This window comes from Neospora caninum, chromosome VIII, assembly GCF_000208865.1.
Source record: "Neospora caninum Liverpool complete genome, chromosome VIII".
Lineage (NCBI taxonomy): Eukaryota > Apicomplexa > Conoidasida > Eucoccidiorida > Sarcocystidae > Neospora > Neospora caninum.
The window spans coordinates 1,715,371-1,727,761 of NC_018395.1; the positions used below are offsets into that span (position 1 = coordinate 1,715,371).

Below are 12,391 nucleotides of genomic sequence, written 5' to 3' on the forward strand. Positions count from 1 at the left end.
GTGTATGTCGGCATGCATCCACCCTGGAGAATCCAAGCTTGGCAACGCATCACCACGTTCTCTGCGCTGGCATACGTGAGTCGAGACGTAGAAACCACACAGACAAGCACAGGCTATCCACTCCTCGTAAAGAGACTTACGGGCTTCGGCGTACACTCCGCTTTCGGGAGGGTCCAGAGGAGGAGGCCGTGCTCGCTGCAAAAGAGTCCCACCGGCGCGTTTCTCCTTCACTGCGCCGTTTTTTCTGCCCCCGCATTCGAGACTCGACGCGCCGGCGCCCCGGGGACTACCTGTGGAAGTCTCCGCGTCTCCCTGTCTCAGAGTTTCCGTCGCGGTTCCAGGTTGTGTTCCGGGCAAAACCGGGTTCTCCCCAGTTCCCTCTATCTTCGTCGCTCCCGCCTTCTCTCGTCTTTTCTTCGTCTCCTCCACGTGCTTGGTCGGCGCCGAGTCGCGCCGCTCCTCCTGGTCCTTCAGCATCAGTTGGTACTGCTCGTCCTCGAGCTTGTCAATCGTCAGCTGGGCGTGCTTGTCGATGTCCCGCATCTGGCCCATCTGCTTTAATTTCTGCAGCAAAGCCTTCGGATTTTGCATTGCAGTGGTGAATGGATAGCTGTGAGGAAGCAAGTATTGCCACGTCGCCCCAAGTGACCACAGAGGCGTGCACACACCTGTATGTACACCCCGAACAGAGACACTCACGCGGTTTGGCCGCACGCGAATCCGCGTTTTCTCGATTTTGCACAGCTGCGACACGGACTGCGACGGGTCAGCCTGGAAGCACGGCGTGAGCAGGGCTCTGGCTGTCAAGGCACCGACATCGACATCGACAGTTTGTTCGCCACAGGGTTTCTCCTCCCTGATCACGATTTTCGCGCGCTCGACAACCACTTGGACACCCTCGGTGACGGGCTCAAATCCACTCGACTCGACAGGCTCCCGCTCGGCTTCAAGAATCATTTCCTCGACTTCCTGATCCGGTGCCTCCTCGCTGTCTTCACTTGAGCTAGACGGACCAAACAGCCCCATGGCGTCCGACGAGTACAGGTCGCTGGTGTCCTCCCACATGTTGCCGTCGTCTTCGTCCTCGATGAAGGACTTCCGCCTCTCCGCAGCCTCCCGGTCTCCCCATCCCGAGCCGCTGTCGTCGCCTTCATCGTCGCCGGCCGACGGCGCGTCATGGAGAAGCCCCGCCGCCGGACCGCCCGCCGCCAGCCTGCGCCCTTCGCCCCCAAGCTCTGCGCCGTCTGGCCAGGCGCGAAGGCCACGGAATCCCAACCCCTCGCCTAGGCCTCGAGGGTGGCCCAGACTCGGAACGCCCGCTCCGCCCAAGTCATAGAACGCGAACCCAGACGGCGCTTCCGCCGCGGAACTTCCTTCCAGGTGCACGGCTTCGCCGCCTTCTCCCCAGAACGGAGTGTAGCGATCTGGGCCGGGGATGCCTGTGTCGCCGTCCCGTGGACCAGGAGAGTAATGTCGCAGCAAGTCGTGAAGTGGTCTGCCGGGTCCTTGGATGTCGAAAACACTTCCCTGTCCGCGAGAACAGCCCCTGTGGCTCTTCCGGTCTTCGGCAAACACCAGGTGCCGGGTCGCGATAAAGGAATGGTCCCGTACAATGGTCTTCAGCTTGCGACGGCTCACAGATATCACGGGATCGTCACTCACGCCGTGGAAGTCTGCGGCGCGGAACCTGCGGACGTGGCCGAGCTGACCGCCACTGAAGCCGCGGCTGAGGACCCGCGAGAGTTGCCGCTCGACAGCTGACTTTCGGGTCGGTTTTGGAGCCAGCGAGGTTCCCAGCGATCGACGCTTCGCCGACGCATCCCAGAGACGGCGTTCGTACTGCAGAAAGGTGTTGAGTCGGCCGTAGTCGAGCAGCGACTGTCGGTAGACTAGCGTCGCCTCCGACATCTGGATCGAGATCACGTTGTCGGTGCGGGGACAGTAGTTCACTGCGCATGCAAGGGCATCGAGGGTCGACTGGGGCGCGAGCGGATCCTCGCGCAGGAAGAGGTCGAGTGTGACGAAGGTGGTCGGCAAGACGTCGGCCAGACTAAGTAACTCGCTCGCGACAACCGTGACTTCAGGCAGAGTGATCACGGTCTTCTTCTTGCTTCGGGTTCTCTCTTGGTCTTCGTCCCACATCAGTTTGTCGGCGAGATAGATCCGAATGCTCTTCCGCCTATCCGATCCGATCGGCCCCACGACGTCGTCGCCTTCTGCAGACCTCGCTTCCGCATCGGAAAAGCGCCCCGTCGCGCCTTCGGGAGCAGCCCCCTGGCGCCCTGCGAGAGGCGCGGCTGCTGGAAGATAGCCACGCGTCTTGTCTGACGCCTTTCGGTCAGAACCCATCTGGTTTATGTACGCAGTCAGAGCCGAAACAACTGATCGCCGCTTGACGGGGAGAAGAGGATCAAAGTGCACAGTCGGGCCGCCAACAGCCCCACCGGTCTTTCCCGCTCTGCCCTCGCCAGCGTTCTGGCTCGTATCGCCCTGCTTGCCTACGGCAGAGTTACGAGGCGTGGCGCTCAGCAGAACGTCTGCATCGGCCACAGCCGCGCCGCCGAGCCCAGGCACCGCGCCAAAACGAACGTTGTGACCGCCCTGGATCACATGATGCCCGATCAGCTGGTACTCCCCTTCTTCCGACGTCTCTCGGGTGTCTGTGTGCGCAGAAGTCCCTCTGGAAGGCCGCGGAGGCGCTCGAGCGAGACCGACCCCCCACCCCGTTCGCGAACCGGGGAAGCGCGGCATGTACAGAACCGTCGTCCACCCGCCGTACGGGAGGGGGGCGGGAGCAACCAAGTATCTCGGGAGAGGCGTCTGCGAAAGAAAGGCAAACACGAGAGACACGAGACAGCCACGAATATGCGCTCGCCGCACTGCTCAGGTGTCCGCGCGCCGCAGAGCAAACAGCCCCAGATTTGGCTGGTTCGGGGCAACGACGCGGCAGCCAGCAAAACCGAACGGAAAAACGACACCAGACCGCGCACAACGGCCACGCGTGTGACGAGGCAGAAGTCGGAAAACAGGTTCTTCGCAAAAACGCAACGCACTCGCGAGAAGGCGCGCGCGGAGACATTCTTCGCCGTGAACATGTCAAGTGAACAGTCCACACCACCCCCGATCGTATCTATTTCACAAGCCCCGAAACCTCTGCGCTTCGCCGACCCAGGGTGACGGTTCTGAAAACGAACTAGCCGCACATGCACATCTAACGCTGCAGGCCGAGTCGTGTTTTGCGCGCTGACCAACAGAGGTACGCGCCTTTCAGCTGCGGACGCTTCGGACGCAAAGTTGATTTTGCGGTGAGTTTGACAGAGCCACGTCGTCTGCGTGCGGTCCTCACCTGAACGTCCTCAGCCCGCATCGTCCGGACATAACAGAGTCGGTCGAAGCGTTTCAGCTGGAGCCCAACCATGCCTTTTTGGACATGGACAAGGTCGATGAAGATGTCGTTGCTTCGCACGAAGTCGGACTTCTTCTTTTGGTGGAACCGGAAGTCGCAACTGACCACGAAACAGAGCGTCGTGGGGGGGAGCGGGTCGAAAATCGCCCCTCTGGCGGCGAGTTCCCCCCGAGCCTGAGCGGGATCGCCGTCCAGACTGGCTGTGCTCCTACGCCCTCCCGCACGCTCTCCTGGCGTGTGGCCGCGAATGATGCGCGAGTCTTCCCTTCTCCGCCGAAAGGAGCGGCGGCCGTCTCCGTGCCGGTCCAGCTCTCCCGGTTCGCCTCTTCCGCAGTCTCTCGGCGAACCCGAGGTCGCAGTCGGCGTGCTCCCGCTCTCGAAGGACGGAAACGACCGCAGCGGATCGTACGCCCCTGCCGCCGCGGCAGCTTTCCTCGAATCCAGGCTCCTGCATGCGCGTCTCGGAAGTCCGGGGGCGCCGTGTCCGCTGTGCGGTCGCAAGGGCGGAGATCCCCCCCCGTCGTTCAAATTCTCTCCGTTTCGCTCCTTCCAAGGCCTACGCATGCCGGGCACGCGGCGCCTCGGAGCTCCGCGCGTGGGACCGTCGCTGCTTCTCCGGCAGCGGCCACTCGCGTTGCGAGCGTCTTCGTCTCTGTCACCTTCAGTGGCATGAAAGCTCGTCTCCCGGGATTTGCGGCGACGGGAGCGGGCGATGCTCAGAGGGAAGTCGATGTGCATGCCGCCCTTGATGGCCGGCAGCAATTCTAGCCAGACGTTGGGGACGAGAACCTGGAGTTCCGAGTCGGAGAAAAACCAGCGCTTTCCACCGAATCCGCCTTCTTTCCCCTCGGCCTCGAGAGCGAGGCCCTCGGTGAATTCGTCGCCCCGGGCGGCACCTGACGCGTCGCGTTTGGCGTACCCAGGATCCGCGGCCGCCTCTGTGGTCTCCTCTTCTCGGCACAGATACGGGCGGCAGCCTGTGCACGAGAACGGGTTCTGTGGGGTGCCCAGGGTCACAGCTCGGAAGACTTGTTTCCGCAGAAGCGCCGCCGATACCCCGTCTTTCCAGGACAAACTGTCTTCCGCCAGCTGACGCAGACGGAGAATCAAAAAGAGGGGCGAAGAGTACTCGAACTGGGCGACGTACTTCTCCACGTCGTCGTCCGGCTTCGTCTGCCCCACGAGCTTCTTCTTCCAAAAGTCCACGTAGGTTTCGCATTCCTTTTCCGATGCCACGCGCTTCAGGGGCCGCGTGGCGCCCTTCATGAAGACGAACCACAAGTCCAGGAGTTTGATAAAATTGAAGAATGCGTCGACAACTGCAGAAGTCATGGACAGACGCAGCGGCGCGTGCTGCCGGCCATCAAAGAGCGGAGGCGGCGGTCCCTGTGTCAGCACATCTGTCGAGGGAGGCGCACCGCCTGTCTCCTTGTCTCCCGCCGCGCCGCCAGCCCCCTGAGGCGGGGCTGACGCGGACCGCGCCCCGTCGGCCTGGTCCCCAGACTCGGACGGCGAGACGTGCAGATTGAAGAAGGGAAGCCGAGCCGACGGCGGCGCGCACAGCGGCGGCCGAACGGGATTCCCCAGAGACGGGTACTTGGACGGGTCGTGGGCGATGAAGGACAGCTCCACTGTCTTCCAGGGTTCTTGGTGGACGGGAAGCGACGATCCCAAGGCCCGCAACTCCCACTTCTTGAACAAAATGTGCATTTCCATGCCGGTCTCCGGCGTCACGCGGAAGGCGTGCGAGTTCCTAGGAAGCACGTCTCGGATCTGACTGGGGACGACTTTGAACGCTTTCCCCGCCCGGATACCCTGGAGGCAGTCTGCGTCCTCGTCCCTGGGCAAGGGCGAACGCGACGCCCGCCTCCTTCGCGAACGCGTCTCGGCGCCGCCTCTCTGCGCGTCCGTCTCCGCGGGTTTCACGTGGCCGGCCGAGTCCGCCGGGAGGCGCCCACTCTCCGTGGCGTCGAGGGGGGAAACTGAACTCGCGCTCGCCATGCTGATCGAGGGAGACACGAGACCCTTCTTGATCGCCTTCGCGGCCAGCTCCCGGGCAATGTCTTCGTCTTGAATCGGGAGAGTGTCCATGATTTCCCGGCTCAGCTGCTCCGTCAGCCGCTCGACCGACCGCATCTCCGCAGTCATGGCGCGGCTTTTCTTCACTTTCTGATCGCCCCCCTTTGCTGCGTCTTGCTTCTCGTCCGAATCAGTCTCCTGGCCCCGAAAGCGGCGCGACATCTGCGATGCGTCTCGCACCAACGTCTCCGTGCCGGCGTCCGGCCCCTTCCCAGCGCGCTGACCTATGGCCGTGTCGAGCCGGGAGAAGGCGCGCCGAGCCTGGTTCTCCCGCTCTGATGCTCTGAGACTTTCACTCTCGTCGGTTGAAAACGTGACGGTCTGAGGTCTGCGACGAAAGGTCGTTTTGCTCCGGACGGCGCGCCTGTCGGTCACCGGCCCCGGGTCGCTGTCCGCCCCGCTGTTCCCGCCGACGGCTTCGATCCGAGCCGCCTCGCCTTCCTCTCGTAGCGCCTCTTTTTCGCCGTCTGCGAGTTCAATAGATCGCGTGGAGGCCTCACGCGCCGACTTTTTCGACGGCGACGAGGGCGCGGGATCGCAGCCAGAGCCGGCCCCCCCGCTCTCCTGCTCCGCAGACGACAACTGTGTCCCGGTCTCCTCGTCGCCATCTTCTCCGTGGCGACTCAGGAGCAGATTCAACTCCCGGCGGGCTTCCACGTCCCCGCGGTTCTTCCTCAGGCGACGCCGCAGTTCCCGCGCCTTCTTCACAAACGCCGAGGGGCCCGACCGCCATCGGAGCTGCGGCCGAGGAAACTCACGAAACCACAAATGAAGTCCCACGAACCGCATCCACAAACCCATCAGCAGACAGTTCTCCGTGCCTGAGAGGAAAAGAACCCGGAGCAGACAAATCAGAGAAATACAGAAAGCAGAGAACTCAACACACAGGCAGAGATCCGACGCGGAGGGACGCGAGCGCCCCGTAGCCCGTGAAGTGGCGACAGGGGGAAAGGGAGGTGCGCGAAAAGGCCCTTCACCGTTCCAGAAAAATGTAGTTTGTAGAAAAAGAGGAATCCCACTCTATGTGTAAAAAGGGAGTCTAGCTTCAGTTTTGACAGAGAGCGGGAGAGGCAGACAAGAAAGGGGTTCGGCCAGACTGCACACACTTTTGGTTCGAGCTATGAGCCAGTTTGATTCGAGACGCATGCGGGTTCCATGACCGGAGATGCGCGCATGCATCTACAGAGTACTCTCCCGAGGCGAGCTTGAATATGCCGACCAGGAATGTCGAGGCCGAGGGCGGCAGGACGCACACCTGACACGGGTGACTGCAGAGGCTGTGTCCATGTTTCCCCTCTTTGTTTACAGGATCCAAGTTGTGTATTACGTTGGCGTCGTTTCGAGAACACTCAGTAGATCCATGAGTCTATTCCGCAGGGTATGAGAGCGACAAGACGGCCGGGAGGGACACCAGGACTGGACAGACATACCTGCGCTCTCGACTTCAGAGAGGCGCAAGTCGCCCCGGTGGGGCGAGTCAATGAGGAACTCATCGATTTTGAATTCGAAGCCAAACGGCGTTTGGTGGAGATTGTCGTCGACCAGATGCACGTGGATGTTCTTCACGCGAATCTTCAGCGCGTTCACAATTCGCGGCTCAATCGTCTGCAAAGGCACCGGAGCGCAAACGAGACCACGCAGTGTACGGAGCCGTGCCCCGGCAGGCGCAGCGAGAACAAGAGCACGTATAGATTCAGCGAGCTGAAACAGCACATAGGAGTGAGCAGAGAAGAACCCGTTCGCCACATTGAGATAGGCGGGCGCAGGAGGGAGATTCGGCAGCTATATAGAACCGTACTCCTCTGCATTTACAGGTGTATAAGTGTATAAACGGAAGATGGACACATGGCTTGTCAAGCAGTTGAATTAGGCGCAGAGCGTTCGTGTCTGGCCTAACAGGTGCCGCACAGCAACGTGTCCGTATCTGCATGCGTAACGGCATGCCCACTCGCGCACCGACCCCGCAGGTGCGCAGGCTCAGAGGCGTCCTCGCGCGCCGTACCTGCGTGAGCGACTTTTTGTCCGGGACAGAAATGCTAAAGAGCGAGGCGAACTTCTGCCACAGGTCGACGCGCTTTCGCTTGGCCTTGAGAACCTTCGCCAGCCAGTGCTCCGCGTCCCACTCACTGGGGTACAGCAGCCTTAGTCTGCAAAGGAAATCGGCAGGAAAAAAGTGGACGTTGAGACACGAGAGACGGAGAAGCGTCGCGCGCATGCGCGCCAGGCACGCAAGCAAGTGCATCAAGTGTCGGCGCTTGAAGAGCTACCTGATCTCGAGGTCTTCCGCCTCGATTGTGAAGGGGTTGGAGGACGGCGAGCCGAAGAACGTTTGCCAAGAGAACTTCGCCCGGACCTTTGCAATGTTTGAGTAGTCAACGGCAAAGGGAATCTCTGCCAGGTCAAAGAGCTGCTGCGGGAAGGGAATGTTCGTCAAATGAACCTCGGGTTCTGCGAGGGAGTCGATGCGGAAGTTGTTGATCGGGTCCCAGTCGCCCAGGAATTCGTGGCCGTAGGTCTTGATGAGTTGGTCGAGAATGTTAGTCAACATCTTGAGGGAGGGGAGAAGAAAGGGAGACAGACACGAGGCGGGGAGACACACACGCGCGCCCTCGCTCAGGCGCCGTCTGACCTGCGCGCGTTTCGCGCTCGCTGCCTCTGCACGGTGTGTTCCCGAGGCCTCGGCAGCGCGTCCCTGAACCGTGCGCGCGTCCTATGGTACACGGCTTTTGCGGAGATGCATCTTTGAACGCAAAGTTGGTGCGTGTCTCCTCGGACGAAAAGCAGAGGAAAGGCAAAGGGCGGAGTGAGGCACAGGCAGACGAGCGAGCGACTTGGGGCGTTTTCAAAAGCTTCGCAAGTCCCCTGGCTCTCTTCCTCGGCCGACTGGGCGTTCCAGTTTCAGGCAGCAGCGCAGGTCCGAGACGGACGACAAGAAATGACGAGGAGGAAAACAAACAGCCCCAGAGAAAGCCGAAAGACGACGCAAAAAGACCGGGACGAAGAAAACAGAGAGACAGTCCCAGTAAAGATGGTACTGATCATACTAGCATCTGAGGAGTAGTTTTCTCTCGCTGTTAACACGAGTGATAACAGTGTGGTGAAGGAAGCAAGACGGACGAGAGAAACAAAACGGAGACGACAAGCGAAAGGGGTAGGGAAAAAGACAAGCAGTCGAGAGACACAGCAAGAGCGAGAAAACGGTTACAGAGAGGCGAGTCGGTGGCCGCTTGGCAGAGAAAAGGGTGCGTCTTCCCCAGGAAAGCCATTCGCCAGGAAGCCGGCGACCAGCTGCGACAGACCGTGGGCAAGAAGAGGAACGCAGATCCCGGTGAAGTCGGCGTTGTTTGCGTGCCGTGACACGTTGTCGCGCGAGGACACAAAGCGGCGCGGAACGCAGGAATACGTCAGTCTCTGCCCCGCTCAAGGTTTCGCTCCATTGCGCTCGAGACACAAGAACGGCGCAGGACGAAAGCGAGAGACATGTGGGCATGCAGTTGCGCGGGGACAAGAAGATCCGAGAGAAGTGGAGCAACAGGGAGCGCAGATTGAGAGAGGAGGGACTGAGGGCAAGCAGATGAGACGGCAAGATGAGAAAAGCCAGAGGACATCCAAGACGCCAGCTTCGCTCGGAAACGCAGCTCGGCAAGCATTGGTGCCTCGGATTCACAGAGACGACGCATTGGACGCAGTCACCTCTCGTGCGTCTACCCTGTTTCTTGTGTTTTGACGGCGCGTTTTCGAAGTCATCAGACGTTTGGTTGGAGAGCACGACAAGCGCAAAATAGCGCAGACGGCCGGGAAACAGCGAGGGAGAGAGACGGCGGGACCAACACAGATTGAAAAAACGCCCCAGAAAAAGAGGGAAACAGCCAGCTTGTGCGCGGGTTTTGCCTGGCTGTTCGCCCGAGAAACGTGGAAAAAACGTGACAGGAGCGAAGCAAGAAGGAAAGCGTTTAGAGGCACCAGAAGTTAGCTTTGCCGTTGGTTTTTTTCTCGCCTCTCTCTCAGCGTTCTCGCGCGGCTCTCTGCGGCGGCAAAGACACCGCCGCAGCTAGCAGAAACGTGAGGAGCAAGGTCACGGGTTCCGCTCGTTTTCTCAGAAGCTGGTGCTCTGGCCGCCGGAAAAAAGAAGCGAAACGATGCCGCGCGCAAGTGCGTAGACGCAAACGCAAAGGAGAGAAAAAAGTCGATGTCGCATGCCCGTCGCGAGTTACCCCCTTTTTGTGAACATAAAGGCTCAGAGGCGGCACAGAGACTGAGAAAAAAGACGAACGCGCGCAGCGAGTGAGTCTCCCGAGTTTGGCGACAACAGAAACCTGCGCAGCATGTGTTAGCTGCAGAGTGCGCCACCAAAGATGCGGGAGCAAAGCGAGGAGCTTCGAGAGACAAAAAGCGGCCTTCCCGCCAGAGAGACCCAGGGACACTCGATGGAGCACAAACAGCCAAGACGACTTGCGTTTGTTGCCCAACAACGAAAAACTCGGCAGCAAGTCCCATTGGCCGGGCAAAGCTGCCTCGCTGTGCGCCATTCACGCTCCCCCTACGCCCAACATCTCATTGGGGGGGAAGTAAGTGAGAAGGACACTTCTGCTGAACTCTCCAATCTGGAGGCAAGGAGGCGAACCGGAAAACTCAGAGAGGCAAAGGCAACGACTGTGCCGCGCCTTTTTGAGGAAGTACCTTGATTCCGAGAAGAGGGAAAAGAGTGGAAAAGATGCCCAACAGCCCGCCGACCCGAGCGGGACTGGCTACCTCTAGAGGCGCGTGTTCACTTTTCAAACATAAACGGATCGGACCACAGCGATCAAGGAAATAGTTGCGAGCACGGTGCATTGGTAGGGTTGTTGACGGCAGGAGTACCGCGACAAGAGTGGGAAAACGAGATACGTGACGCTTATTATGTAACTGCACGGCATGATGAGACTGTGGATCTCGATCCTGGGACAGCCCCGCGTCAGGCAGTTATCGAGCAAAAACGCAAGACATTGTGTTTTCCGAGTTGCCCCTTTCTTCCTCTTCCCTCCTCTCTATCATGCAACGAGGAAACGCGGCTATGCATGCTTCTCGGGGTTGCCGCTGAGCAGTTCACACGTGTATGTTGCCTTGTCTTTGCTCCAGTGGCTGACTGGGAAGAGAACTTACCGTTCTGCCAGGAATACTTGGCTGCACATCAAATACGCCGCAACACCATTAAAGAGAGAACGAAGCCGAGAATTCGCCTTTACATACACATGTGCGGATGCATATGATGCAGACACATACAGATCTACATTTTCTGTAAAGGCCTGTGTGCGCACCGCTGAAGATATGTTTTTGTGTGTTTCTGTGGCTCTCCGCGTTGTCTGATGCGGTGAAGAGCACCCTTTCCACGTCTCTTTCAGTGGGACATCATGTTTGTTCGCAGGTGCCCAGCTTTCTTGAGTTCTTTGAGAAGCGCCAAGAGCGCGCCCCTTCCTCAAGTAGCAGCAATCGAATGCACGGACGGCGACATCTCTCTAGAAAAACGTCACAAAGAACACTAAGGTAATCGAGTAACGACGTGCGTTAGGTTACCTCCCAAGTAGATTCAGTTCCACTGCGATCCTGATTCATTTCGTCAGGGCTTGTGCTCTCTTTTTCTCGGATCCACCGGCCGTTCGATGCCATTGAGTGGACAAGATCCGGTCCGACATGGGCGACTGAACGTCTGTAGGGAATGGCGGCCAAATTCGAACTGATCTACTCAAGGGATGCGGAAGAGGGAGGCGTCAGGGAGGAAAGCGACAAAAACAGCCACGGCAGACTTCAAAACGTGACCACACCGACGGCATGCAGTTCCAGTTTCAGTCAAGAAAACATCTCCTTCGTCCATCACGTGTCGACGGACGTACACCTGCACTCCAGGAAGCGACAACTGGTACATGCCCGCAGAGAATCTTGGGTAGGATAGCGAAAAACTAGTGAGAGTTTCAGGAGGAAAGCGGCAAAGGGAAGGCACGTAGAGATGGAGGCACCATGTGATACAGTCGGCACGACATTTGAGGTATGCTACAGGATACAAAGCCTTGCATCGACCTTGCTGCGTAGATGAAGGAGAATATCCGCAGTGAGCATTCGGCAGTGATCTTGAGGCAACATGCAACATGCCTAGAGCTACGCATGTATAGGAGTCGACCTTGTTCAATAGCTATTCGTGAGAGAAAGACTGCCCCCATGTAAAGTGACCTTGACTAAATTCAACACAGCACTCGATATGAGCCGGGTGTTTGCACACATTCCGACCTCTTGAGGCTGGAACAGATAAAATTCAGGCATTCCAAGGCATTGGCGCATCGCCGAAATTTCCAAGCAACTCGGCAGCGTACCGATCTTGATGTGTGGTGCCCGTTGTTCGTGTATCACTCGCAGATGTGAAACGACATACACTCTTTAACAAAGGGGATTCTCCCTCATGATGCTGCGCAGACTGGTTCCCTGACTGCATCCGATTGGGCTGTAGCTGGAAGAAACTTCTTAAAACAAACCGATTTTTCCTCGATCACTAACAGGGGCAGCGGGGAACTTCAACTGCATTTCAAGTACCGTGCCTCGAATTTCGGGGTAGTATTCCAATCGATTGTCCGAAAGTGACCATGAAAGCACATCTCCCTCTGTCTGGAAAAGGGACGGGAAATAAAACTTTGTTTCCAGGAACCAACACATTTTTGATGGCGAGGATCGATGTACAGTAGATGGATAATACACACTGGTACAGTACGTGCAAACCTACCAATAAGCATACATTCATATATATGCATTTACATAGCTTTAACCCGATACTTTTGTAACAATTTTTCTACTCACAGTAGCTTTCTGCCAGTCGGCGAAACCCCGTGCTAACGATACCCGACTCAGATTCTAGTACGATCAGTACCATCGTCGGTGGGA

At 58.5% G+C, this 12,391-nt stretch overlaps 1 protein-coding gene across 1 annotated transcript in view; it reads right to left on the minus strand.

Annotated features, from left to right (window-relative positions):
- NCLIV_032070 (conserved hypothetical protein) overlaps positions 1–8,033 on the minus strand; it is a gene marked incomplete at both ends in the record, with an annotated part of 33,759 nt that extends 25,726 nt beyond the window's left edge. The window contains 5 exons of the mRNA XM_003883403.1: positions 141–2,820; positions 3,347–6,306; positions 6,916–7,090; positions 7,488–7,632; positions 7,753–8,033. Coding sequence (XP_003883452.1) covers positions 141–2,820; positions 3,347–6,306; positions 6,916–7,090; positions 7,488–7,632; positions 7,753–8,033 — 6,241 coding nt within the window. The remainder of the gene's footprint in view (positions 1–140; positions 2,821–3,346; positions 6,307–6,915; positions 7,091–7,487; positions 7,633–7,752) is intronic.
- Positions 8,034–12,391: the final 4,358 nt, after the last annotated feature.